Source organism: Rousettus aegyptiacus, unplaced genomic scaffold (genome assembly GCF_014176215.1).
Source record: "Rousettus aegyptiacus isolate mRouAeg1 unplaced genomic scaffold, mRouAeg1.p scaffold_m13_p_4, whole genome shotgun sequence".
Taxonomy (NCBI): domain Eukaryota; kingdom Metazoa; phylum Chordata; class Mammalia; order Chiroptera; family Pteropodidae; genus Rousettus; species Rousettus aegyptiacus.
Genome location: NW_023416307.1, coordinates 154768324 through 154795875, shown reverse-complemented (window position 1 = coordinate 154795875; position 27552 = coordinate 154768324). Strand labels below are relative to the sequence as shown.

The following is a 27552-nucleotide window of genomic DNA, read 5'->3' as shown; positions in this document are numbered from 1 at the left end:
GCCTTCCCAGGCTCTCGCTCTTGCTCCATCCCGCCCACTCAGCCAACACAGATCAGACTCAGGAAACACAACAAGGCTGGCAGGTCCTCAAACAGCCGGTCACTGCTTTTAATCGGTTGAGATGAGGAAAACCGCAGTGCTGGCGCCACCACGTGGCTCGATGCCCACAGACGTCAGCTGCAGTCCATCTCAGGGTCGTCCACATCCGTCTCAGTGGCACAGAGGTCATCCAGGGCCGACTCTGAGCCGAAACGGGAGAGGATTCTACGGTGAAGGCCCGAAGGTGCTGGGGACTGGGGGAGGTCCCACCTGCCCTCCCCCCACGCCCGCAGGAACTAACCAGTCCCTTCCACGCCCAGGCCTTGCTCCCTCAGCTACTGCAAGCAAAGTGATACAAAGGCAATTCAGACAGGGATGTTTCTGGAAAAACCGTGACTCTGCCAGGCCGACTCAACAGATAGGAGTAAAAGGCAGCCTGCTGCGCTCCGAGAGGAATCGGAGCAGGAAGACAGGAATGACCCCAGCGCTGGCAAAGGCCGTGGCGGGCGGAGGCTGCCAACGCCAGCCCAGGAAGTCTGACTCATGCACGAACTTCAGGGAAAACCCGAGTGGGCCGGGGCAGGGCAGGGTCCTCCTGCCGGCTCACCTTCACAGTCTGTCACATCAGGAAGCCCTCGAATCAGCATGCTGACCCCTGGCATCACCTGGTCATACTGATGCAGGACCTCCACGCAGTGCACCGTGAAGAGCTTGTCCTTCTGGGACAGGCTGTGCAGCAGCAGCACCGTGTCCCGCAGACACCGCACTGTCCGCTTCTGCCAGTCAGTCCTTGGGGGTCCCCCTGCCCTGCGCACTGTCAGCCACTGTCTGTGCAGCATCACCGTGAGCGCCCTGACCACCTGGCGGGGCGCAGACTGAGGTCAGGGCTCACAGTCCCTGCACCCTGACTTGCTCAGCTGGGCAGCCTTCCCTGGCCACCCAGGCGCGGAGGGTTCTGAGTGAAGCAGCATGGGGTCCTTGCACGGGGCCGCCTCACCCGCCAACAGAGCTGTCCACTGCCGCCGCTGCCCACCTCTGGGCACTCACCTCCACGTTGCACTGGCAGCTGGAACCGGTCACTGGGGAGGAGGGGCTCTGCACACCAAGCTTGGCCAGGAGCCACACCGCCTAGAACAAGAGCAGACTGTTCCATCCGTGGCAGAACGAGACCCTGATCACAGCGAGGCCTTTCTCGGGCTCCTACGAGAGCTCCAGTTGCCTTAGCAACTGCTTGTATGCACAAATGGGGTCCAAGAGGTGGTGCTGTGGGGCCTTCCCAGACCAAACCCAGGACAGACAACAGTCTCTACCAACGAGCCCACCTCCAGCCACCAGGCCCCAAAGCCGGGGCAGCACCAGTTATCTGGCAACTCTGCCAAGTCCCAGGACGCCCCGGGGCCCACTGCATTGCACCTGCGTGGTGTGGAGCCCCCACATGAGTTTACCTTATTAGTGGCTAGAGAAACTCTTGCTACCAAAATGAATTAGAGGGAGGGAAAGAGGCTCTCGGGGTGGGGTAGCGAGCAGTCAGTTCAACAGCTCTGGCGTTTTTACCTCTTGCTCCAGCTGAAGCCACTGTGTGTCCGAGGCCACCTTGTCAGGCCTTGACGTGATGTACATGTACAACCGCAGGAGGAGGCAGCCTTCTGAAAAGCAGGCCTAGCTCTCACTCAGGGCTCCCCTGCTCACCCGGAGCCGGCGCAACTGCAGAAGCCCTCAGGAGGCTTCTGACTCGGCCCTGCCAAAGCAGCCCAGGCGCCTGCCCCCTACCCGGCTTTACCGGAGTGGGCGCAGAGCTGAGGTGCGAGTGTCTCGTGGTCCACGAGGAGGGAGAGGAGCTCGACAGTTAGCAGCACACTGGGGAGCGGTGTCTCTGCACTGAGGCACTGTGGCAGCAGCGGGAGCACACACTGGAACCTAAAACACAGGGGGCCCGGAGGGATGTGGCACTTCTGACCCAATCCCACAAGTCACCTTCCTTTCTCACGAGAGAACAGGACATTCCAGCAGGCCAGCAGAAAGAGATGTAGTTCAGACAGCCCTGGGTTCAAATGCCAGCTGACCACCTACTTTCACATCGAGTGGGCACTGCCCTTCATTATGGGACTACTGCAGCTTAGAGATGACAGGCCCTTACCCGACACAGAGCCACCCAGTAAAGTAGGGGTTGCGTCCCTGGACCTGGGGTGCCTGGCCTCCACACTGCTCCCGAGCTCTTTCCTGCCACTGCTCCCAAATAGGGAGGCAGGTGTTAATTGAGTGAAATGTCCTGTTCCCACCACCAAAGGACTCGCCAGGCTCTGGAAGTGATAAACTTGAACTTGGCTATGGTTGGATCTTATGAGACCACTTGCTGAGCAAGACCATTTTCTCCACCCGTTATAAGACACCAGCCATTCTGCCACCAAGTATGAGAAGAAGCCCACTTGGGGTGCTCCTGGGGCTCTGGGCACACTCTCCCCCAGGTCTCAGGGCAAAGGGATGGCTATCGCCAAGGAACCAAGTCCCAAGATGACTGGTTTGTGCAGCCTGCACAGCCTCGTGGGTGGGGAGGAGGCAGCTCTACCTGTGTCCCACCTCACGCATCTGCAGCGACCCAGTGCGCGGCACTGAGGGTGCGGAACATTCCTCAGGGCACCGCTGGGAGGCAGGGTCTCACTACTCGGGGCGGACTCATTTTAGAGTGAATCCTGTCCGGCAGACCGGAAGCCGAATGTTTCCAGTTGCCCTGGAGTCTGGAACATTGTGGGAATCTGTTATTTTGTGGGAAACTGGGTAGAAATGGCCCCTAACTAGTCCACTAAAGCCCCTGAAACTATTTGCACAAAACCCTCATCTTTAGATACAACACAGTGGTTTCCAAATTGGTTTTTGATAGCATCAGAGCCTTCTTTTTAAATGAATTTTCTGCAGTGCCTCCAAACGCACAATAGGTAAGTCACACTGCTCTGGCTGAAGTTGGAGATGAGAACTATTTGCTCCAAAGCCCCTGCCACCCTAGTACCTGCTGAACAACCCTGGACCTACGGCCACAGCAAATGCAGTGGCAAGACAAGGGTGTGAGGGGTGATTCACCCTCAAGCTCGTGGTGCCCTTTATGAGGCCGCAGAGTTGCATATTGTTTTAGACCCTTGCTGGCACCTGTCCCTAGGTTTTATGCCAAGGTGACTAAGAAGATGTATAGTGGGTTCACCTTGCAATATGAAGGAATTCGGTAGAGCAGAGGGAGAGGTAGCATCAGATGGTGCCCAAGGGCAATGGCTCAGGAGCCTAACTGGTTCGAAACCCACCCAGCGTGCTTCATCGGAACTGACAAGCTTCCCTACCTCGGTGCAGGGTTTATTCACTCAGCGGACAGAGGCCCCCAGCGAGCCAGGCTCTGTGCTAGCGTGAGGGTGCAGGGCTCTGCAGAGGTCACATGAGCTAGTGAACAGAAGGCACCTGGGTCTGGCCTGTGGTAAGCACCCATTAAATGGTTATTTTTTCATGTCCTGTGGACAGGGGAACAGGACTAGAATGATGGTTTCTACCAAGGGAAATGGTGAAAATGTGGTTCCTGGTATTCATTCAACAAATATGAAACAGTCGGCCACTGGGCTGGGCTCCCGTCCGGCACCTGAGTGATGGTTCTGCACCTGCTGTGCGGCCTGCACTGCGCAGTGGCACTGGGCACCACCTTCAGGATGGACCAGATCAGCCAGATAATGTTCAGGCGGACCAGGATCCGGAAGTATTTTTAGAAACAGCTACCTGAGCTCAAAGGTGAAAAGTTATGTGCAGCCCGCAGAGCTATTCCAACACAGGAACTGGCTGCTTGTTGGAGTAGTGGGTGGTCGTTCTGGACAAGGGGATGGGCTGCTGGTGTTTATGGGGTCTCCCAGTTAGGCCCCGGGATCCCAAGTTAGGAATTCATGACAATGGTGCTCAGTGAGCAAGGCTCACTATACACCTGCTTCCAACAAACCTCGAGAGCAGCCAGCCGCCTGCCGTTCATGCCCAAGGGGGGCACGATGATGACGAGCGGGTTCCCAGCAAGGTCGGCTTGTGGGCTGCAGAGCCTCCCCACACCCTCTGGGAACCCCATCAGACTGAAACGTGGTTGTGATCCATGGTCTTCACCTGATCTAGGCCCCAGGTTCAAAGGCCTCTTGGTTCAGCCTTTGTCTGTCCTGGGGCAGGACACTCCTCGCGGTGGCTAATCGCTCTCCTTTAACATGTGTTTGTTTTCTTACCTGCTGTACTGAGGCAGAATTAAGCCAAATAAACCACTTCCTTGGTTCTCCCAATACCTGGCCCCACTTCTCATCACTTCAGAACTCCTTGAACAAAGCCTCGGAACCTAAACCAAGGCTTAGAACTGCGCAGTATAGATAAGTCAAGATATGAGCAGAGTTCAAGGGCCATAGAATAGACCTCGAGTGGTCAGGTAAGACCCCTGAAGAATCATGACTCCCATGCTGCATTATACCTGGGCAAGGAATCAAGGGAAGCGTTTTCAGCTAATTTCACCAAAACCTTAAGGCACTGGCTGAGGAGATTGGCTTGAAGATGACCTGTTGCTGCAGAGGAGAAAGCCAAGAGGCGAAGAAGCATCTTCAAGAGTGGATGCTGGCCTTGGTCATCAGCAAGCCCCTCTGGGGCTGAGGTCACATCCCCATGGGAAACCAGGCTCGGGTCTCCTTCCTTAGCAGCAGAATCCAGCCCGGCTCCTGACAGTAACAGGCAGATGACCGCTCCGCTGTGGCACACCAGGTGCTGGAGAATGCTAAGCGAAGCCACGGAGAAGGCTTCCAGGTTGCAGAGCGAGTCCTCGGGGCTGGTGTCTACCCCTGAGCTCATGCGGGAGGAACGTGTCGGTGAGTCCCCGGGAGCTCCGCTTCTCTTGGCTACTGCCAAATCCTGCAGAGCCTGGCAGTGTAAGCCAATAAAGAACTGCACCAGTGGGAGGAGATGCACAGCTCCAGGAAGCTGGCAGAGAGGGAAGGCCCTTCCGCCTCCCTCTGCTGCGTCTCTGTCACATGAGCCTTCATTCCTGGCAATCAGATTCAGTCCCGTAAGTGCCAGGTTCTGTGCTTCTCTAAGGGCCGACAGGGGAAAGGACCCATCGCGAGAACCTGCGGTCCTCAGGCTTGAAATCCCAGTCAAAGTACTAGCAACAAACAAAAGAAAACACATAAATGTCAGATGGAGATAAGGTCAAGGGCCCCAAACAACTTGCCTGCCAAATTCTCTAGTTTCCCTGACTAGCGCACAGGCCTCCCAGGCTGGCCAAGGCCAGAAAGAGACCTGCTTCTTGGAAACTTCTTCCTAAACCAGTTTTTTTTCAGAGTCTCATGCTTACCTGCCAAACAAGGAGCTGGTAGGAGCCTCAGAGCAACTGCTCAGGAGGTGGCACAGACCTAGAGGTGACCCTGGGATCAAAGGCTGCTTCAGGAGAAGGTTTATCAAAATGGAACCTGCAGAAAACAAGGTGACTCTAGAAGGTTCTGACATGGGAGGCCTTTTCTATGGTCTCAGAAGGAAAAAGCGAGGATTCCTTGGACACCAACTGTCCTCTAAGCCGCCACTGAGCCACACTGAGATAGATGACTGTGGATGCTGAAGGCTCTGGGACATACCTGCTCTTGGCACATTCCATTTTACAGTCTTCTGCTTAAGTCACAACTACGACTTCCCTGAACTCACTAAAGGACTGCGTGGGGCGCTGGTGCTCAGAGACCGAGACAGCTCCCCACACAATTCCACGGCAACATCACAGTGGACAGTCACAGCCATGCAGGCCGCTTGCAGAAGTAGCAGGGATTCTGGTACCTTGAGTGTCTGACCTCTGCATCCAGCTGTCAGCGAGACTTTTGGGGGGCTCTTCTTGCTTTCTGGGGTCACCTCCCAGACTGTGGGTCTTATCCTCTGAAACTAGATAAAATGTGAATCAAATGTGAGCTCAAAAGCATAGGCATATCAGAAACCCTTAAACATAACAAGATTAAAATAGAGATTGTTCTGCTTTTTCAATTTTGGATCAAAACGAGAGCCATAACAACCCAATGACCCTCATATCTTTTGCCTTCCTCAAGTAAAACAGGAACTCGCATGAGGAAATGAAAGGAAAAGAAAATGAAGTTTGCTCCCTTTCAAAATGAGGCACTAGCATAAAAGCAGTAGCCTCTAACATCTGCACGGTGCTCACTACGGCCCAGACACCATTCTGAGAGCTTTGCGCATTAGCTCATTTGCTCCTCACAGCACCCCTACGAGGGGACAGTGTTGTTAGCTCTCTTGTACTTATAGGAAAACTGAGGCATGAGGTTAAGGGACGTGCTCAAATCACACAAGCCAGTGAGCAGTGTGACTGGGACTCACGGCTAGGCTAGTGGTCTCCACCGCCTGCTCGTAACACTACCAGGCACCGCTCTTGGAGTTGCTAGACTCTGAAAGTGCGAGTGGCTGTGGTTCTCGGAGATGGCATGATGGACAGAGATTTGAAAGGGTGTCAGGAGAGAGGCAATAGATCTGAATTCTAAGCAATCTGGCACAGCGCAGTCTCAGAGTGAAAACCTACTCAGGCTAGACTGTCTCTCTCTAGAAAGCAGTAGCATTCCTTCAGCCAGGGTCACGGCTGGGCTTGGACAGGTCAGGGCTGGGCTATGAAAGGAACACATGTACTAGCACACACACTAGCACGCAGCATACTGGCTGTGCTTCGGGCATGTCAGGGACGCTGACTGTGGAGGTTTTAAAATGTGCCCGTAAATTCTTTGACACGCTTCTCTTCAAAAGGTGCCGACTAGTTTCCTTTTCCTTGAACGTGGCCCAGACTCAGTGACTCACTTCTAACAAAGAGAATGGGCAGAAGTGATACTATGTGATTTCTGGGCCAGGCCACAAAAAGGACAGCTTCCACCTGGCTCTCTGTGTTCGCTAGCTCTAGAGGAAGCCGGTCACCGGGTTATGTGATCAGCCAAACAGCTCTGTGCAGAGGCCCACACACGGAGAGGAATTCTGGTGCCAGCCACGTGAGTGAGCCGCCTTGCAACTGATCGTCTAGCTCCACACAAGCCGTCAGGGATTCCAGTCCCTGCACAGACAAACCATCCCCACTGTGCCCGTCGGAATCGCTGACCCACAGAAACCAGGAGAAAATAAATCCTTATTGTTGTTTCGAGCCACGAACTTGGGTAATTTGTTATACAACAAAAGATGACGGAGAGACTGACTTACCCTCTCTGCCTACTGGGGCCTTGAATCCTGGCTCTGTCTGACAAGGGTGGGGAGGCGGCATGTCGGCACTGAAAGATTCCTTCGTAGGGAAAGGTGGTCTCCCGAGCTGTGAAGAACATGCTTCTGCCTTTATAACCACAGATGGGCTTTTCCTGGGACTGGAAAAAGTCAACTATGAAAGCAAAGTAACAATTCTGCTAAAACTGCTAAAAATGCCTTGTTATAAAACCTCTAACAAGCTTTAAACTTTACATGTCTAGGTGATTTGACCAAAGGTTTTATCTGCTCTATATCTGTCATTCTTTGTCAGGGCAACAGTATAAAATTCAAGGCATTTTGATCTGAACTGTTGGAAAAAACTTCCATTTATATCTATATTCTTCTAATCACCAAAAAATATTGGCCATAATTCCATTACTAGTTCTGATTCCACAAAACATCTTTTCAATGTGGAATGATCTCTTTTTTTAATAGCCAGGGACTTCATTTAAAGGTTTTCAGTAGAAAGAGGGTCTATTAAAAGGTGCGTTATGTCTTGCAACTTGAAAACTGAGCCAGCTCCTCAATGTGCCAGGGGCTTTATGTTAGAGAAGCAGTCTTAACACTCTGACTGACGAGACAAGGCCAAGGCCCTTCTCTTAGTGATGGGTGAAGGAGTGAGGCTGGACTCCCTCTGTTCTCCTGTCTTATCTGGACTATGCAAAGCAAGAAGAGATCAATTTCACACTTTGTCCATTACGAGCAAAGACAGCAGAATGTCTGATACCAGAGAAAGATGCTCTGACTTACACTGTTCTAATTTCCAGGCTGACAGTGACACTGTGCCAGTTGGGGGCAGGACACAGACCATTAACAAGCTCATCATATCTGCAGCAAAGGTGGGGGCTGCTGGACAAAGGTCCCAGGGCAGCAAATGAGAAAAATTATTTCAAGAAGTTGGGACTGAAACACACTTATGCTTGGGCAAAATCAGTTATTTGAAACATATTATATAAAAATAAGACTAGCCAAGAGTTTAGAGATGATCTTTCTAGCCTTTTCTAGTCCCGTGGAGCTGTGTTTTTAAAGTCCTATACAGTGGAAGCACTTCTAGAGTGTGGGGGGGGGGGCTTTATGCTGTGATGCCCCAAACCATTCGAGCCTCATCCAAACCACCTTTGAGGGCTTCAGCAAAGAGGGCCTAGGTCCAAGCCCCAGAGTCTAAATGGCCTTCATTCAGAACTAGCCTGATGCTGTTCTTCAGACTTTCCACTAAACAATGCAAAGTCGAACTCTCTCTCCGGCAACATGATTACCTGAGGTGGGAAGTGGAGGGAGCAGCTAGTTTATTTGCTCGTTCACTGCTTTGAAGCTTTGTCTTTAATTCGTTCATCTCTGCGTCTTTAAATTGGAGTTCAGACTGCAGTGATTGGAGCTGGAAGGCAAAAGAAACATCCTTGTAGTGCTCCCTCGTCACAGATACACAAATACCTCTGGGCTTCAAAGTCTCAAGCTAATGAAAAACAAATCATGAGAAATATGTTTGAAAGTCTGCTGTGACATAAATGTCCTAAAATATCAAGCTTTACGTTTCTTTCTGAAAGATAGCATGGTATGCTAGAAAGAGATTTTGACCTGAACTATTGTGAGGGCTCAAATACCATTTACTCAGACTCTCTGAACTTCGGCTTACCTGTAACAAAAATACCTGTCTTCACGGTTGGGGGAATTAAATAAGAATGTTCAGTGTAAAATGCCCAGCACAGAACTTGACGAGGGGCCATGTCTCACACAATAACATGTCGGCCTTTTCATGAATGCAATGGTGCACAATTCCAGGCTTTCCTGAAAGTCTGGGCAGAGTATTTGAAAGAGTTTTACCAAAACCCTGTACGATGTGGGCAGACCTGCTGCTCTGGCCCTCAAGGCCTACAGCCAACGGTATCTGCTGTCACTCACTCCCCTGAGCACACTCTGTGCCAGGCAGAGCACCAGACACAGTAAGTGCAGAACCTTTTAAGTCTCATAACAACCTTCTGGTTATTTCCTGGCCTAGGTAAAGGAAATGAGTCTTAGAGTTTAAATCATTGCCCCGAGCTCACCACTGGTAGGAGATAGTCTGGACTCAAACTCTGGTTTGTCCAAGTGCAAATCCCTCGTTCTTCACCATACATACAGAAAGGCAATTGCTCCTATTAGTGCTGGGGCCAGGTAGTTTAAAGTTTGCTCCTTTCAATTTTGCTAAGTTTTCTGAATGAAGACCCCATGTCCTTGAGACTGAAGACTCCGGGAGGTGCTGAAGGCAAGTCGGAGTATACTCTGGACAACTATTTTTCTTCCCAGAACAGCATCTCTTTCCCCTGAGGAATAATCATCTCACCACCTCTATGTGATCTGAATGGGAACTTTCATCTCTGTGGTGACAGCAACCGGTTCAAGGACAGGCATCTGACTCAGGTCAGACCAATTTTATTTTTATTTTTGAATTTTTATAAGAGTAATATTTGAGCCAAACTGGCTATATTCTAGACAGCAAGATCTCAAAGGCTCCCAAGATCAGACCAATTTGAAAATTTTAAAACTTGCCCGGAATTTTAAAACTTGAGATGGGAGCCCAAGTCTTCAGTCTGCTCTGAAACAGGAGTCTAGTTGCTTCTGGAGGACACACCCTCTACCAGAAGGATGAAGCCTGTCTATAGTGCAGAGAGCAAAGATGAATCCCAGCAAGACTTGAGGCAGTCAAGGCTCCAGCACACCCGTTTCCCCCAGATTTAGTTATAGAAGCCAATACATTTCCTTTCGGCCTAAGCTAGATCATTTGAGTTTCTGAACTGCCAAAGGAGTCCTAATGTAAACCTGTTTCTGGAGTCAAAGCTAGCGATTTATACCTGCCAAGACCAACTACTACAGAAAAACGGTTTCAGATTGCTTTTCCAAACCACATATGGAGGCTGAGGAAAAGTACATGCAATGAGGTGATAGACAGTATTTAAGACAACTGTTGAAATCTTCCTGGAAGATTTACATGCAACTTTGGTCGCTGTTTCTAAAGGAGCTCAGTGCGCAGGCAAAGCTAGTGTCCATAATAACCAAAACAAATGCTCTGGGTCACCTTTTTGGAGAATTCCCTTTCTTTGTCACTGAGTGCTTGAGTTTTCTCTTGCTCCAGAAGGAAATGTGATCTTTTCTGCTCCTCTAAAATGGATTCAGTCTGATGCAGTGAGTCCCGCAAAATTTTAATTTCTCCATTTTTAATGAGGACTTCTTCTTCCATTGCTTTCATCTATAAATACCAAATCAATCTTGTGAAAAGTTTGTAAAGGAAAATTATATATGTACTTGTTTCAACATGTAGCTGTGGGGATGGAAAAAGCCCATGTAAAATATATCCTACAGATCAATGAGCGCTCAAAATATATCTGTACCAACCAGACGTCACCATGGTCTGCTAGGCTCCTCCATGTGACAGCTGATATTCAGCAAGACAGCTTAAAGACACACTTGTCACTCATGCACACAGATTCTGTAGGCTCTAGTAGGTCTAAACAATTTGGGTCACACACCTCACAGAACTAAAATTCCACATTATGTTCCTGGTTTTCCTAAGGACCAAGGTTGGTCACATGAAGGATGTCTGCTTTTTTGCACAACTGCTAATGAAAATAGCAACCATTACTATGTTGTATTATTTATATAAGACATAATTTATAAATTTATCTTCGTGCTAAAACGGAAAATTTGTATCCCTTTTTGGATCTGGTATACAGTGTCTGTCTTCTTATACTGGCTGTTAAGCCAAGGAATTTCAAAATTTAGTTTCTTTCATCCTCAATTTTCTGGCTTTCTTTTCCCAGCCTTCCCCCATTTCATGGGGATGAATCTGGACTTGTTTTAAAACTTTTATCTATCTTATTGTACATTGATTTACAATGCATGCATAAGTGAATGAATTAGCTATAAAAACCCCAAGTTAAGTCACTTACCTTGTCTTTAAGTTCTTTGTATTGTGCCTGAAGTACCTCTAATTCAAAATTATCTTTAACTGGAACAATTTCTCTGTCTTTTCCTGAAGGATTTTTTGACAGTCCATCTAATCTGGGGACCTTATGAACACCTGTGAAAAACAGTCCTCATATACTTTTTAGGACCCAACATTTTCCCACTTTTGCCAGACAATGTTGAAAAGAATCCCTCTTGAAAGCAAATTAGAGAAACATCTAGTAAGCAATATAGGTATTTTTTCCAACCTAAGAACCTGACTCAAACTCATAAACGATCCTTATGAAATAATAGATCCTGTCACCTTCTCCCCATCCCCCACCCAATTTTAAGAATCTCATCTAAAAGCTGAATGGCACTGTGGGGATATCACTGGTAGAACTCAGTGATCTATTATTTAAAAATATGTACTAAGCACCTACAATACGCAAGGCATGATTTAGTCTCTAAATGTATAATGGTAAGCAAAATGGATTGTTTTTATACTGGTGGAGCTTACGGGACATTGAGAAATAATCGTATGTACAAATGTAAAATTACAACTGTGTTGAGAGCTGCAGAGAACGTAGGAAAGCCTATAATAGGGGGGTGTGATCTAACTGAATGACTGGAAGGCTTCCCCTAAGGAAGTGATGACTGAGCCGAAAGCTGAAGAAAAAACAGGAGTAACCACATGGGTGCAGATGGCGAATGTATAGACAAGAAACAGCAATGTGCAAAAAGTTTTTCTATTGTAAAGCAGGGAGAACTCAAGGAATAAAGGAAGGGCAGTGTGGCTAAATACCAGAGAGGAAGAGGGAAAGGGACAGACCATGCTGGGCCTTGCAGGCCACAAAAGGATTTAGCTCTTTATAGTAAAAATGGTGGGAAGTCATTAAAAGGCTTTCAATAGGAATGTTTAAGTCTATCTGTATGACACACAGCCAGATTTGTTTCAGAAAGATAACTCTAGCTGTGTTGTGAAGACTGACGTGTAGGGAGTCAACACTGGAACAGAGAAGACTATTTAGCAGATTATTGTCCAAGGGAGGGGAGATGGTAACACAGCAGGGAGATGGCAGAGATGATGCAAAGAGGCTAGATTCCAGAGATAGATTCAGAAGGTAAAGTTACAGGGTTTGGAGAAGAATTAGATGTATGGTGAAGGTAAGGGAGCTGTCACCTTGTGCCACCTGATAAGAGTGGTGCTAGTCACTGTTGTGTGGAACATGTGGTCATCGAGTGCTTTCTGCGTGTCTGCTTTGCCAGGCGCCATGCTGGAGATGCTGGAGGATGACTGTGTTTCCAGGAAGTGATTGTGTGGAGTTTAATGAGTCTGTGAGACATCCAAGTAGAGATGAAAGTTGCCCTCAAAACCTCTTTCTGGGGGCTCCACAGATTTCATTCATTCCCCAACTACAATGCAAGCTCCATGAAGGAAGGGGGTTTTGCTCATTGCTAAGTGTGCTGCAGTTCCTAAGGTCTGGCCACCTAGTACCATTTACTGGTTGTAAAAAGAATAAGTCCCTTTCATCTCTTGCCTCTGCCAGACCCCTCTTATGCTCATACAGCTCAACGGGGACAGCGGTCTTCATTAGACCTAACGCCTCCAAAAGCTGTCACAAGAATGGGTCTCCGTGTATAGGTAGTGATGTTTCTGATGGTGGTGGGAATCGTGTTCCAAGGATTTCTGTTTAGGACTAAGAACCTAGTGGCCCTAACTTTAGAAACTGAAGTAAAATGTTAACCTAGCTTTCCATATTTCAAATCGATTGACATTCCTGATCCATTTCTCCTCTGGGGGCACAACAGCTGCTTAAATAAAGCTGTTCTATATTTTAAAAAGGTGAAAGCGCAGTGTGGGTGTAAGACGCCGGGGTCAGCAGTCGCTGTGAGGTCCTGAAGCCACAGCCATCAAAGGGTGTTTGGCGAGGTACGCATCACCCTCGGGGGGAAAAAGGCCTCTAGGTGCACTCACTGGACACGTCCTGAGCAGCGGACGGGCATTGGCTCAGGGCTTGTGACGCGAGGGTGTCGAGCTCCTCCAGGTCGTCCGCGGTGAAATCCCCGTGCGGGCCGAACGGGTCTTCGGGATCCATGGTGGCGGGGGCGGGGAAGCCCCGGGCTCGCTTGCTAGGAGGGTGCCCGCTGCTGGGCGGCGGGCCGGGGCTAGGCGCCGGGGGCCCGCTCCGCCTCTTGCTGCCGGGGGTGGAGGTTCCAGCCATGCCTGCCGCTGGTCAGTGCCCTGAAGCACCGAGTCGGCTACGGTAACCACGAGACTGGCGAACTGGACCAACCGCCCGCGAGCCGCCGCCAGCCTCAGCCGCTGGGCCACGCCCCCAGGCCCACGGGCCAATCATCGGCCAGCCGGCTGGCGCGGGGGAATGACGTACATCCGAGCGCGCCGCCGTGCTCCGCTACGTGCCTGTTCTAGGTCACGCGTCTCCTCTCTACAGTCGCTGTTGGGACTCAGTAGGTCTGCTCCCGGGGCTGTGTGCGGTGCGTTCTAAGCTAGCAGGGGCGCGGGTTCCGGGCTCACCTGGCCCCGCCGCGCGGGTGGCTGTGCGCCCCCTCCCTAGCATCTCGTGGGGTACACAGCCACACTCGATATCCACACTTGCAGCCAGCACTTAGGGGTTTCTGCAACCTCGCTGTCCTCTGCTGGACCCACCTCTCACATGCCTCGAGGTTCTCGTGGGAAGGAGTACGGGAGAGGGGGGTTAGGCGAGTACGAATGTAACTATTAGCAGACATGTTTGAGAACAGTAGGTGTTTTGAATGTGCATTTGAGGCAGGTATGGGGAAGCAAGTCTAAGAAGGTCGTGCATGTGTTGGGAGGGGGTGGAAACTGCTCAGGCCATTAACATTATTCATTAATTTCTTTGAGAACGCTTGAATGTTTTTGTCCCAAGTGCTGGTCATAAAGAAGTGAATGAGGCCCAGGAAGGCGAGGAAGGACCCCTGGAAGTGGCACGTAGGCTGTTTTACAGGTTGAGTAGGAGTTATCAGAGTGAGCAAGGAGGCTGCCACATAAGACTACTTAGACAAGCATACACCACCAAAATGGAAGCCACACAAGTGCCAGGTAGGAGTTATCTGTGGCAGAAATAAGGTAAGGCTTCAAAGAGGAGCAGGGATTCCAGTTGGGTTTGAGTGCCTGCCAGGATTTTATTGGGCAGCAGTGGCGTGTAGGGCAGTTAAGAGGAACAGGATGTTGGAGAGTAAGGGGCAAGACTTTCATCCTTCCATGCAGTGTCAAATTTAGCCTGTGATTGTCTTGTGGGTGTTTGTGAAAGCAGTAAATGAAAGGGAGATAGATGGTTGTCAGGGCCTACAGGCTCTTGAATACTTTCGTTTTTTAAGGTAACTGGTAGTTTCCCTCAGACAGCTATGTTTTAATTGCTGCAGGTCTCTGGTCCTGTAAAGAGACCAGAGACAGGACTGCACTTGATTTGTCAGGAGGGATTACATTCCACTCTTAGGGTCAGTGTGCTGGCACTGGATCTCAGGGTTGTACTCAGCAGCACTGGGCTAGGTGCCAGCTGGCAAGGTCCCACAGGGACTGCCTAAAAAGTCCAAAGAAAGATTCCCCCCTCACCCCACCCCCCCGTTCATGTCAAGTACATTGAGCCATAAAACAGGCCTCAATCTATCAAAACATTTTCCAATTTTGACTTAGTGAAATCCAACTAATTCTGGAGCCCTTTTTGAAAACACATTTTCGAAGAAAGCTTAGCATGATTCCCATTGTTGTATCAAGGGTTCTGGAGGGGAAATCTAATGACTTGTGCCTCTGAATTAAATGTTTCAATACATATGTATTTAGTACACATTATGGATGGCCTCTTCCAGGACGTTATTCCTCCTGGAGTCATGGGTGATAATTAACAAATGTCAGGAGAAAAATATGAAACAGGGTAAGGACACTGAGACTGCCCCTTTTTATAGTGATCAGGAAAGAATTCACAATTGTGATATTTTAGTTCTCTAAAGGGAGTGACAGGTAGAGTTGGCAACAATACAGTAAGGCAGGCACTTGCTTGTAATGTAGGCCATTGTGCCTCAAGATGGATCAAGGGGACAAATTGTAGATATCGAAGGGCAGGGAGTGGTGTCTAGATCCCTTAGAGCCTCAGTGGTCATTGTAGGGACTCTGGCTTTTGCTCTCAGAAGCCACTGAAAAATTCTGAGCCAAGGAGAGATGAATTATAACTTCAGAGTTTAGCAAGATCACTGTGTGTCCCAAGTGAAGATCAGGCTGTAAGGGAGCATGGTTAGGGGCAGGTAGACAAATCTTTTTTTTATGTAATCAATTCCTCTTAAGAGGCAGATTAGGAGTTTAAAAAGCATATAGCGCAAATAGCACGCCAAGAAACTGAGACTTTACATTTTAGCCCAGGGGCATCCAGAAGTAAAAAGATTCAGGATACAAGAGTATTTGCTAGTGTTAATATGAGTAAAAGATCCAGGTGAGGGATTTTAGGGTTAGAATGGGATGGGGGCATTGTAAGAAGTATGAAGGGACCAGATTTAATTTTTTCCTGATGGGTTGAATGTGGTGTATAAGACACAAAAACCCAGGAAGGGTGTTTCTGAAGCTCTTGTAGAAATGCATATCTGGGGGCTTCGAAATAAGCTTGGTTTTTAAGACATTTTCAGGAATCTCTCCCTCAGTTTTCTTCCCTTCATGACGTGTATCAAGTGTCCTGCTTCCCTCTCACTAGAGAGAAGCTCCTTGACAATAGGAACTGTTCACTGGTACAAGCTCAGCCTGCATATAGCAGACTCCTTACATGAACAGATTAGCAACCCCGTTAAAACAAATGGTAATGTGGATGTCTTAACAGAAAAAGATGAGTTTTCTTTCCAAAGTACAAATTCTTCCACTCCCCTCATGTAATGTACTGTCAGATATACCATCACACAAAAACAACAGCCATTTCAAATGAGTTGTTTTAATTCCAGGCGGTACAGAATTCAAGATAAAACAAAGACTAAACAACATAGTTTGGCAGGATTCCAGGTTGGGTTTACTCTGACCTCACTGCTAAGGCTGAAATGGCTGATGAGAAGAATTAAAGAGATGAGCCACTGCATGATTATTATATTTTTTTTTTTACAAAAGTTTATTCTCAAATGTACAACAGTCTCCAAAACGACTTCATTCTAGCTATAGGTGGCAACAGATGTTATGGCAGGGAATCCGGATGTTAAAACAGGAATGGAATTAAGTATCACCATTGCCCCAGGCATAAGGAACGGCTTACTTTTTGCCAGATTTCTTAATTCCACCTGTGGCTGCAAAAGGGGAAAAAAAAAAAAGTCTCATCTAGGGAAAGATACAGTTCTTATGGCAGAAACCTGACAGGCCTGAAATAGAAGGCTCAGCTCTTGTACTGTGCATTCTTTTTGACACAATCACATACAGGGATTTACCAATATTGTCTATTCTGGACAAAAGTAGAATGAGGATGAGGCAGAGGCACAAGTAATCACTGTGCACTGGTCTGGATCTACATTGCGTTGTGTACTTCACAGATTGGCTCATTTAATCCTCATCCCCTATTAACCCATTTTCAGATAATGAAGTCTTAAATGTTAGTTGTCTCAGGTTGTAAACTACTATGTGATAAAGGAGTCTAACTTCCAACTTTATATTCTTAACTGCCATGTGACATCACACTACCTTCCATTTTATGATCCTTGGGCCTAGTTTACTCAATACCTGTATTTTACCTGATTTATAAATGACTATATATTTGGTATGCAGTAAGTAATTTAATAGATGTGGAATTAAGTATGCCTAATATAGGAACGAAGATCCCTAAGGACTGACAAAATAAACCTTAAAAAAATTAGATGATGTCAACGGAAACAATTAGTATAGCATTTCACTAAAGACTGACGTCCCTATACACAGAGTAAGGGAAGATGTAAGATACCTCACCATGTTACTCCAAAAAGAGATCGCAACAGCTAAAATCTCAGTGTTGTGTGAATAACTAATGAATCCAGCCCACTGGGATAGAGGTTTTGGTAAGCCCTGGATGACACTCCCACCATCACAGCCTCTGCCATCCCCAGTGTGGCTCACAGTGATCCAATAGAGCATACACAACTGGGGAGGAAATAATCACTAGTTTAATGAATGTAAGCAGCATTTAAGCATAAACAATATTGGGGCTGTTGGGCCTGAAAAACCTTTTTTTTAAAAATGCAATCAAGTCCTCTTACATAAAGGAAAAGAGATAAAATGTTAAAGGTTTAAAAGGCATAGAGTGCAACTAGCACGCCAACGAGCCAGAACGTTACATTTCAGTCTAGGGGCATCCAAGTTAAAAAGACTTGGGATACAGGAGTATTTACTAGCGTTAACAATATTAGTTAGGAAACAGTGAAATACGGCTTTGGGGCAAGAAACTGTGGCGGAAATTTGGAAACCCAACTGTATGAATTCGAAGATATATGAATTTCTGTGTTTCCAATTCTGCCTCTCCCCCAAGGAAGGGAAGCAGACTGCCTGGCAGGCAGGCAGGCAGGCAGGCAGATTTCGTTTCCAGACCTGGCCTGACTTGGTCCCTTCCCGCTGCGGCGGATCCAAGCATGGCCAGGCTATCCGCCGCAGCTGCGGACACCAAGACTCGAGACCCGCCCCCACTCACCATCCAGGCAGGACACGGGCCTGCCCAGACCGCGTCCAGACCGATGCTCAGAGCATTCGTTTGGACTGGGCTCTATCCAGCCCTCACTTACCCAGGGGGCCCTTCCCCGCGGCCTTCGCTTTTAACTCCTCGAGTTTCTTTTGCTCCTCTTTCTGCTTCTGCTTGAACGCCTTATCTTCCTAGGGAGAAGCAGAGCGGGTTCACTCCAGGCGGATTTCCCAGCCCCTCCGCGCCCGCCCACGCCTCCGCGCGGCCCTCACCTCGTCCATCTCCTTGGCTTGCTTCTTGGGCTGTTTCAGGGGCTTCTTCTTGCCACCTATGGACGACACGAGCACGCTCAGCCCGGCCCTCACTGGGTGCCGTCCCACTCCACCCCGCCGGCCCCCTACACTCACCTTCGCGGCCGGACATGGCGCCTGCCGCCCCTTCCCCAGACCCTGCCACCGGAAGCGGAGCTCCCGCGTCCCACCCCTTCGCTTACACGTCCCGGCGGGCCCGCTGATTGGCTCCTAGTCAGGAAGTTGCCCTCCCCCTGCCGGAAGCGGCGGTCTGGAGGCGGGCGCTAAAGGCTCAGGGATCAATTGAGTGGCGGGCGTTCGTTTGGGGGTTGCAGTACGAGCGCGAGACGCGCCAGGTATGGGGTGGGAGTGGGGGTCGTTCTGTCAGGGGAAGGTCCTGAAACTAGGAGGGGTGCTAAACCGGAAGACATCGGGGCCTGGGGTCGTGCGCGGGCTAGGCACTGCAAGTAGAGGGAAGGGTATGTGCAAAAGGCCTTGAAGCTTGGCGAGTTCCTGGAACCGAGGAAAGCACAAAGTGACTGGCGGGAGAAGCGAGGGGAGGTGGCAGAGGTGAGCGAGGGCGAGATCACTTGGTCCTAGAGTTTTGGAGGCCACCCGAAGGAGTTTGGGTTTCATAATATAGTACGGGGTGCGACTTTTTGCAATTCTGTTTATTCAGTACATTTTTGTTGATTATATACTATATGCAGATAGTATTCTAGGCACCGAGGATGCAGCAGTGAACAAAACAGTGCCAACCCTGGCAGAGCTGACATTCTAGGGGTGGAGACTACAAGCCAAGTAAATGAGTGAAATTCATATCGCAGGTCATGTGATATGTGCATGACGAAAAATAAAGCAGAGACAGTGGATAAGAAGTGCTGAGGTAGGGACGGATGGCAATGACGTTTGAGCGGGACTTGAAAAAGAGGAGGCAGCAAGCAGTAGAGATAGTGAAAGCTAGTGTGAAGGCTCTGAGGTGGGATAGTTTAGTGTGTTCCAGCAGTACTCAGTCCATGCATAGTAATTATGTAAGGTGAAGGATGTGTTAGCTAACCTCATTGTGGTGAACATTTAGCAATGTATGAGTGTATCAAATGATCACATTGTACACCTTAAACTTATACAATAGTATATGTTAATTATATCTCAAAGCTGGGGGAAAACTGTCCTTGTGGCTGGAGCAGAGTGAGAAAAAGTAGACTAGTGGGAGATGAGGTGAGAGAAAAGAGGTAAGAATGAGAGCCAGCAGGTAGATGCCCTGTGGGCCATGGAAAGGATTGCCTTTTGCCTTGAGAGAAATGGGGAGCCATTGCAGGGTTTGAGCAGAGAGAGACATTTTAAAAGGACCACTGCTCTGTTGACAGACTGTAGGGGCTAGAGTAGAAGCAGGAGGCTCCTAGGATAATCCAGGCAAAAGATGTTGGTCATTGGGACCGGGTGGTAGCAGTGGCAGGGACAAGAGTAAGGGATTCTGGATTTGGAAAGGAATCGGCATCAGCTAATGGATGCGATGTGAGGTGGGAGAGAAAGCAGAGTTAGGGATGATGAGAGAATTTTGGCCTGATTCAGACGTGGGGTTTCCATGAACCAAGATGGAGAAGGCTGTGGGGAAAGCAAGTTTGGGAGGGGAAGATAGGATCCCCATGAACCTTCTGAGCAGTGATGTGGGTTGGGCAGTTCAATAAATGAGCCTGGAGTTCAGAGGAGAAGTATGGGCGGAAGAAGTCACTAGTTGGTTTTTATTTCAAAGTAACAGCTTTATTGAGATACAATTTACATACCATGTAATTCTATTTGATGTGTACAGTTCAGCAGTTTTAGTATTTCAGAGTGTTGTGCAACCATCACCACGATCAATTTCAGAACATTTTGTAGATGTATTTTAAAGCTATGAAACTGAGTGAGAGAGGAGTCTGAGGACCAAGCCCTGGGGCACTCTGTGGAGAGGTTAGGGAGATGAGTGGGAACTGGAAGCCAAGTGTAGACGGCATTTCAAGGAGAAAGGAGCTGTCACAAGGCACAGGCTACTGAGGACTGAGAACTGGTCATTCGATTTAGCAGTGCAGAGGTGACCTGGTCAAGAGCAGTTCCAGTGGCATGGTGGGAATAAAGTCCAGATCAGAGAGGGTTTAAGAAAATGGGAGAAGAGGAACTGGGTAAAGTGAGCACAACAATCTGTCAAGGAGTTTGGCTGTAAAGGGGCTAAGGGATAGGGCAGTTGCTGGAGGGGGTGTCAGATCAATTACTGAGCAGTGTCTGAGGAGGGGAGAGGCCACGGGGCCTGGGGCCCACCTTGGTCTTTTCTGGAGCATGGATTCTTCACCCAACAGGAAGAAGGGAATGGGACAGACACTGGCCTGTGGGAAGGTGTGGTGGGAAGTTCTTTTCTAATTTTTAGATATCTTCTTGGTAAAAAATGAGACAAGCCATCGGCTGCAAATGAGGATGATGATGGAGGTTTGAGAAAAGGGCATTTGGTGGAGACGAATGAGACAGTGGACAAGTGAGAATGGATTTGAAGGGGGCAAGATTCTGAACTGGGGCCTCAAGGCCCTGCTTAACTTGGCCTCTGTCCACCTGTCCAGACTCTTCTATCCATTCTGCTCTCCTCTTCTTTCCAGATACATTGGCTGCCTTTCAGGTTCTAGATGACCTTGAGCGCCTTTCCTCTTTTCCTGTCTGCCAAGGACATCTTCTCTTTGCTGGTTGGGGGGTTTATGAGACATCTGAGTGGAGAGGAGCTGAGCAACAGGCCGGAGCGTGAGGGCAGGAGGCTGAGAGGAGGGACCGAACTGAAGGAACAGCTTGCGGGTCATCGGTGCCTTCCCTCACAAAGAGAAATCCTGCTGTCACCAAGCTTACGTTTGGCGACGGGCTAGGCAACAAATAGAGAAGACAGTATGTATCTGATGGAGAAAAATAAAGCAGGTAAGGTAGCCAAAGAGGGAGTGGTCAAGGAAGGCCTTGCCAAGAGGTGGTATTTGAGTAAAGACGTAGAAGGCGGGGTGCGCCGACTGGACTTATGGAGAAAGAGTGGTCCAGGCAAGGAAGTGGCAGGGCACAGGCCCTGTGGCAGGACCGTCCTTAGCACAGTAGGGTGGCCAGAGTGGAATACAGAGATGGAGAGAAGGAAGGGGACGAAGGCCGAGAGGACTGGGGTGTGTTGGCCACCGGCAGGACTGGTGTTTATCCAAGTGAGATGGGACCTGTTGGGGGTTTTGAACTGAGGGATGTGATCTGTCTTATGAGTTGACAGACTCTGGTTGTCATGCGAAGAGGGGCAGCTGTGACGGGCAGGGGAAGAAGCTAAGACTTCGTAGGAGGCAGTAGCTGTCATCTCTGCCAGGGGTGGGTGCCCTTCCTGTGGTCCAAGAGTGGGCAGCTGATAGAGGAAGAGCCACGAAAGGAGGCTGAGAAGGTTGGGGGAAGCCCAGAGGGGGTAGCGATTTCAAAAAAAAGAGAGTGTCGAAAGCCGCAGAGGTAATGGAGAAGAAATCTGAGGAGCACCAGCTGCATCTGGCAAGGTGGATGTTTTGCAAGGCCTCCAGGAGAGCAGCCTTGGTGGCAGACTGGGATCAAAAGAGAATGGGGCTGCGGAAGTGGTGACAGCCAAGGTGGACAGCTTTCTGCCGAGCATTGCTGAGGAGCGTGGGTGCCGTGGTTGGCGGGGCTGCAAGGCTGCGTGCTTTGCTTTGACGAGGGGTGCACCTGCAGGATGGTGGCAGGGTCACAGCTTGTGTGCAGAGGGCACTGGCATTGAGGTCTAGGAGGCCAGTGGCCACATGCGCTCCTTTGGGCCTCATGAATGGGACCCAGGGGTTCGGGTGTGGCATCAGTTTGAAACCGCTGTAACAAGGATGCCCTCTCCTGTGGCTCTCAGCTCGGGCATGCTTTGTCCAGGAAGCATGTCCCTACCTGTCCAGCTTGGTTTTTAAGTGGGCCCGAGCTTCTCTAAGCACGATGGGCAGGAGGCTCTGGGCAGGTCTCTGTTCCACATCACCTTACATCAGGAAGCCCGTTTCTTGGTAACTGGAGCACCTCCAACTTGTCTTCCTGTCCCCAGCTTCCTCTACTTTTGTTTCTCTGGCCTGGTTCTTTGGCCACCAGGTGTCACTCTGACAGCCAGTGTCACTACTGGGGTCTCCAGTAGTGCAAGGGTGGTTTGGCCAGAGGAGGGCGCTGCTGGCCCAGGTTTGCCCAGAGAACATGAGTCTCCTGGCTCTCTTGGAGGTCCTCAAAATCACAGCTGCCCTTGGGCTCCCGATAATGGGAAACTGTGTTGTTCAGGTAGTAAAGTAGGTATCATTGTGGCCCAAATGTCAAAGCAGAATTGAAAAAAGAAAGATTAAAGTAACCCAACCTGTTGGGCAGTGACTGAGGTTGGAGCAGATGGAGAAAGTTTATGGAAAGTGAAATGTGAGACTGGAAGCTGGTGACCTGGAGAGTCTGGCCTTGCAGGGCGGAAGGAGAGGGTTGGTGTGAGCCTAAGGAAAGTTGTCCTCTGTCACTGAAACCCACTGGTTCCACGGTCTCCCCAGGTGTCTTTATCAGTCTTTGTGGGGCTTTGTCAGAGGGCTCTGAGAATTTTCTTTGCCATTAACAGGAACGTGGGCACCAGAACTCTTATTCAATAGAGACCTGGGGGATGCAGAAGGCATGATTTCCCAGATACGTTCTTCTCTGATGTGTCCTGTTGTCCGGGTCCCCAGGGGAAAGCCTGACCGCAGTGGCTACAGTCTCCAAGCCCGGCACAGCAGCTCTCAGTTTGGACTTCTTAGTGGAAGTTAGTTGATTCAGAACTGTCCCCTAGGGCTTGAAGCCCAGCCTTCTCAGCTGTGAGCTGATCTGTCTGGTGTCCCCCACAGATCTCCCAATGACAGGGTGCAGCCCTGTGTTTGCCATGCAGCACGTCGCGGGTGTGCCCCCCGTACTGATGCGGAGAGGCCTCCTTGGAAAGGAGCCCTCTATGACCAGGACTCTCTGCAGCCCAGGCCCCAGCCAGCCGAGAGAGAAAAGACCCGAGGACGTGGCCCTCGGGCTGTATCACCGCCTCACAGCGCTGGGAAGGGCCCTGGCGCATGGCATTCAGCAGCGAGCATCCTCCACGGCCAAGGCTTGGTGGGACAGATATGAAGAGTTTGTCGGACTCAATGAGGTTCGAGAGGCCCAGGGAAACGTGACCGAGGTGAGGAGGGGAGCCCAGGTGGTTGGCCCTACCCCCCGACTGGGGACATGTGCCCGTGAGGCTCCTGCCACGCAAGTCACCAACCACCAGCCACATGGTGCTTAGAGCCACATCCAGATTTGCCTTTTCTTGAACAAATGCAAGTAGTAAGGAGATTCGACTGTTTCTCACTTGACAGCATAGGTTTTTTTTTAGTGCTAGGGTGAAGATCTCTGTGTAACTGTGACCTCCATCCCCCCAAAAATAAGTTGCCGTGTGCCAGTGAGTCCCTGGCCAATAGCGTCCATTCTGTCAGGCCAGCAGACACTTCCTTCACTGACGGTTTGGGGGTTGGAGTTGAGAGTTGATGTGTTACCGTGTCCTCAAAACCCCGCGTATGATTATAACATCCCCCGTGAAGGCAGAGGCCCTGAGAATCGTACTATGGGGTGGAAAGAGCTACTTGTGTTTGTCAAGTCCTTCGTGGGAGCAGATATGCACTCCGCCGCCCTTTCCCACCCCCGCCTGGGTGCAGACCCGTATAGGAGGGCGGGGAGAACCTGGGCTCCCGCCCCGGGGTTTGAGGCAGAGAGCTGCCTCTGCCCTTGGAGGTCACGACCTTGGCTGAGACAGGGTTTCTGGGCCTGTAAAACGAAGGCCGTTGCAATCCCTCTCTTGGCAGTGTTGCGAAGTGTCGCCAAGGTAACACGTGGACACGTCTTTCATAGGTTCCTTTCTGTAGTTTGTCAGACTAGAGTTGGCTGGGTTCGGTAGACAAAGATTGTGTGCAGTCCTAGCTGTTTTCCAGTTTCCCAGGGCCATGTTATTTCTACTTGAATGGATTAATCCGCCGATTCCGGTGGGCGTGGCCAGGGCTGCACTTTGAGGACCACTGGGTGAGCTGGCGTTCTGCGTCTGAGGGACTCTCCGCCCTTTGCACTGACACCCCTCTGACCTCAGCCACAGCCTCTTTGGGACTAGAGATGAGCCTGTGTGGGTACGGCAAGAAGGGGCAGTGGCCTCCGTTGCTCTCTCAACAGGCAGAGAAGATGTTCATGGTGGCTCGAGGGCTCGTCCGCGAGGCTCGGGAAGATGTGGAAGCGCACCAGGCCAAGCTGAAGGAGGTGAGGGACCGCTTGGACCGCATCTCCCGAGAGGATAACCGCTATCTGGAGCTGGCCACTCAGGAGCACAGGATGCTGCAGGTAGGCACCTCGGGAGGCAGCCCTTCCTCACCTGGACAGGTCATGGAGGGATGCGGTGGAAACCTTGACTGGTCCGGTGGTCAGAGACCTGATGAGGAGGCAAACCAGAAGCCCCAGTTGGAGGGGCTGGGCCCCAGGCTTCCAGAGCCCATCCACTCGCCTCCTTCTAGAGTACCGGAGCCAGCATAATCAGGGCCCCAGGGTGCTGAGGAGGGAGCACCATGGAGGGTGTTGGCCCCAAGAGTGCCAGACACTTCCGACCTGAGAGACACGTCTGGTGAAAGCAACGCTGCCTGGGCAGGAGGACAGTGGCGCTCACCGCAGCCACCCTGATGCCTTTGCTCCCACACCCGACCGGGCTTGTGCTGCCTTCATTCATTAGCACGTAATCGGTGCCAGGCATGAGGCAGAGCCCCAGGGACACGGTAGTGGGACATCTGCTGGCAACTAGAGCTTCACAGTCACACCGCTGCTGTATAATACCGCTTTACCTCTGCAGGAGGAGAAGAGGCTTCGCGCGGCCTATCTGCGTGCCGAAGACTCTGAACGAGAGAAGTTCTCCCTCTTCTCTGCGGCCGTGCGGGAAAGTCACGAGAAGGAGCGCACTCGGGCTGAGAGGACCAAGAACTGGTCCCTCATTGGGTCAGTCCTGGGAGCCCTGATTGGCGTGGCTGGCTCTACCTACGTGAACCGCGTTCGGCTGCAGGAGCTGAAGGCCTTGCTCCTGGAGGCTCAGAAGGGGCCTGCGAGCCTCCAGGAGGCCATCCGAGAACAGGCATCCAGCTACTCCCTCCAGCAGAGGGACCTCCACGACCTCATGACGGACCTAAGGGGCCTGGTGCAAACTGGGCCAAGGCAGAGCTCTGGGTCCCAGGCAGGTACTTCCCCCACCCGAGACAGAGACACAGATGTCCTTTTGGCTGCCTTGAAAGAGCAGCTCAGCCATTCCAGGCAGGTCCATTCCTGTCTAGAGGGTTTACGAGAGCAGCTCGATGGCCTGCAACAGACTTTCAGCCACGCGGCTGGGGTTGTTCGGCTTGCGGAGGCTGCAGCACTTCCAGGCCTGGTGGAGCCAGCAGATGGGGCCGTGCCTGGCGTCCTGCTGGAACAGGGGCGGGTGGTCCTGGCGCTGGCGGACATGGAACAGAGGCTAGAAGCCCAGGTCAACAGGAACACCATCTACAGCACGGTGGTTACAGTCGTGACAGTCGTGGCCACAATGCCTGTGCTCTACATGCTGTTCAGGGCCAGCTAGCCCCTGGACCCAATGCCAGAGGGTCTGAGGGGTTGGGCGTGGGTGCGGATTTAGAGAATCCAGGCAGCGAAGTGAGCCTTTGGGGGTGCACGCAGCCTCAGCCTGAGTCTGAGTACCACCTGTGTGTGGCTCACCAGCAGGCACACTTTGCTTTTTAGGCAATACTCATTTACATTAATTATGTAAATTTGTGCTAATGTCCAATTAAAGTGTCTTTGAGTTTGAATTATTTTAAGTAATTGATACCAGACTGAAGTTTCATCTGTTGAAATTGAGATTTGGGACCCGGAGGGTTTGGCCTTGAATTATAGCAGTCACCCCCTCTTGTCCTTTCTCACCTTCTATTTGTCTTGTCCTTGGTTCAGGACCATTTTGGATGCACTTACCCTTGAGGCCTGCATTTTCATTTCAGATTTCCTGGCCTGCCCTGTATCAGGCTGCCTGGGTGTTCCGGTGAATGGAACCTAGCCTGCCGCCCACCCATTGGTGACCATGGTTACTGCCCCTCTTCTGGATCACTTCCTCTGACATGATGGGGAGAATCTCCTGGTTCTAATACCAGAGGGATGATCAGAGGAAAGCAGGGAAGAGAGATTAGGGAAAGAGTCGGTAAATTATGCTGGGGACATAATTACAGGGATCGGTCGCCAATCAGGGTCCCTGGTGCAGAGTGCTTTGGGCAGCACCAGGGTGCCACCAGGGCTGGGTTCAGCTCACCAGCAGTGTGGACAGAGAGGCAGTGATGGGGAGGGGCCTCCCAGAGAAGGGAGATGCAGCAGAGCGTGTGGAGGCAGACTGCTCTGAGAACACCTGACCTCTCTCTTTTTAGAGGGGGAAGGCAGCCTTTGACCTCCCGGGCTAAATGGCCACAGGTGGCCTTGTGTGTTCTTGAGTAAACAGGAGCAGTGGGGAGGCACTCTGTACTCTCCTGGGAGTAGTGGAGGCCTCACAGGTCTGGAGTACCTGTCAGAGCAGACCGAGGTGGCATGCAGGGTCTGCGGTAGGGGCTTCCTGTGGAGCCAGAAGTTTTCCCTCAGGGTGCCCTTGCCTTTTGGAGCCTGTGCTCAGGCCTGGACGGTGAGCATGGCCCAAATGGCCCCACAGGTGCTATGAACCTCTGAGCTCCTGGTCCCTTAGTCATCTGGTCACTTCTTTCTTGGCATTGTTTTTCTGTAATGGTTCCTCAGGATGGCATGGGATGAAATGACCTCTGCATTTGGGATGCCTACCCCCCTGATGGGGTTGGAGGTGCCATATCAGATGAGGGGTGCTGTGGGATTTGCAAGTCCCAGGCGCCCCTCTGAGTGAGGTAGGTCCTGAGGGGTATGCACTTGAGTGAATGGATTTCGGGAGGGGAGGATTGCAGGCACATAGAAGGGGCTCCCCACAAGCTGCACAGGCAGGAAAGCCATGACAGGTGAGGGACTCACCTGGCTGAGGTGACAGGTGTAGGGGAGGGTGGAGCATAAGGTTAGAGAATGAAGTGGGAGAATTGGGGTGCCAGATGGGCAGACCCCTGGGGGCTCTGAGGCCGGAGGCCAGGGATAAGGGAACTGGGGATGGGGTGCCGTGCCGCTGCAGACCAGGAGCTGAGTGCCTGGACCCGAAAGCTGGAAGGATGTAGAGGGAGGGGAGAATTTGGAAGGCAGAGCTGGGTAGATGAGAGTGAAGGCAGAATCCTGGAGGGGAGTGTCAAACGGGAAGAGGGTGCCTGTGCTCTTAGCTCTGGACAGTAGCCAGTATGGATGACCTGAACTTTCTGGGGGAGCTC

General features: G+C 50.7%; 2 protein-coding genes and 1 long non-coding RNA gene across 18 annotated transcripts; 1 reads left to right on the top strand and 2 right to left on the bottom strand.

Annotated features, from left to right (window-relative positions):
• Positions 1–23: 23 nt before the first annotated feature.
• Positions 24–13535, bottom strand: LOC107513314 (ATR interacting protein). Of its 10 annotated transcripts, none has more exons than XM_036220032.1 (14): positions 13193–13535; positions 11220–11350; positions 10349–10519; positions 8553–8749; positions 7258–7415; positions 5851–5952; positions 5381–5495; positions 4508–5188; positions 1820–1956; positions 1594–1685; positions 1087–1167; positions 705–899; positions 341–374; positions 78–241 (listed from the first exon to the last, which is right to left on the bottom strand). In XM_036220032.1, exons 1-14 carry the CDS (start codon positions 13437–13439, stop codon positions 174–176), a joined length of 2409 nt encoding a protein of 802 aa, XP_036075925.1. In that variant the 5' UTR covers positions 13440–13535; the 3' UTR covers positions 78–173. The 10 variants fall into 10 exon arrangements, 9 of the variants coding, with proteins under 9 accessions (XP_036075921.1, XP_036075922.1, XP_036075924.1 ...); XM_036220033.1 differs by having other exon boundaries at positions 107–241; positions 341–377; positions 647–899; XM_036220034.1 differs by having other exon boundaries at positions 162–241; positions 341–377.
• A 4600-nt stretch (positions 13536–18135) lies between these two features.
• Positions 18136–18308, bottom strand: LOC107513313. Its single transcript, XR_001597518.2, has 2 exons — positions 18272–18308; positions 18136–18192 (listed from the first exon to the last, which is right to left on the bottom strand). It is a non-coding gene; the product is annotated as an uncharacterized LOC107513313 (long non-coding RNA).
• A 94-nt stretch (positions 18309–18402) lies between these two features.
• Positions 18403–26024, top strand: CCDC51 (coiled-coil domain containing 51). 7 transcript variants are annotated; one of them, XM_016149835.2, is made up of 5 exons: positions 18434–18510; positions 20779–21085; positions 23023–23342; positions 24362–24526; positions 25026–26024. In XM_016149835.2, exons 2-5 carry the CDS (start codon positions 21058–21060, stop codon positions 25779–25781), a joined length of 1269 nt encoding a protein of 422 aa, XP_016005321.2. In that variant the 5' UTR covers positions 18434–18510; positions 20779–21057; the 3' UTR covers positions 25782–26024. The 7 variants fall into 7 exon arrangements, with proteins under 7 accessions (XP_016005323.2, XP_016005326.2, XP_016005321.2 ...); XM_016149836.2 differs by lacking the exon at positions 18434–18510 and adding an exon at positions 18529–18724; XM_036218974.1 differs by lacking the exon at positions 18434–18510 and having other exon boundaries at positions 18766–20975; positions 21006–21085.
• The last annotated feature ends 1528 nt before the right edge of the window (positions 26025–27552 follow it).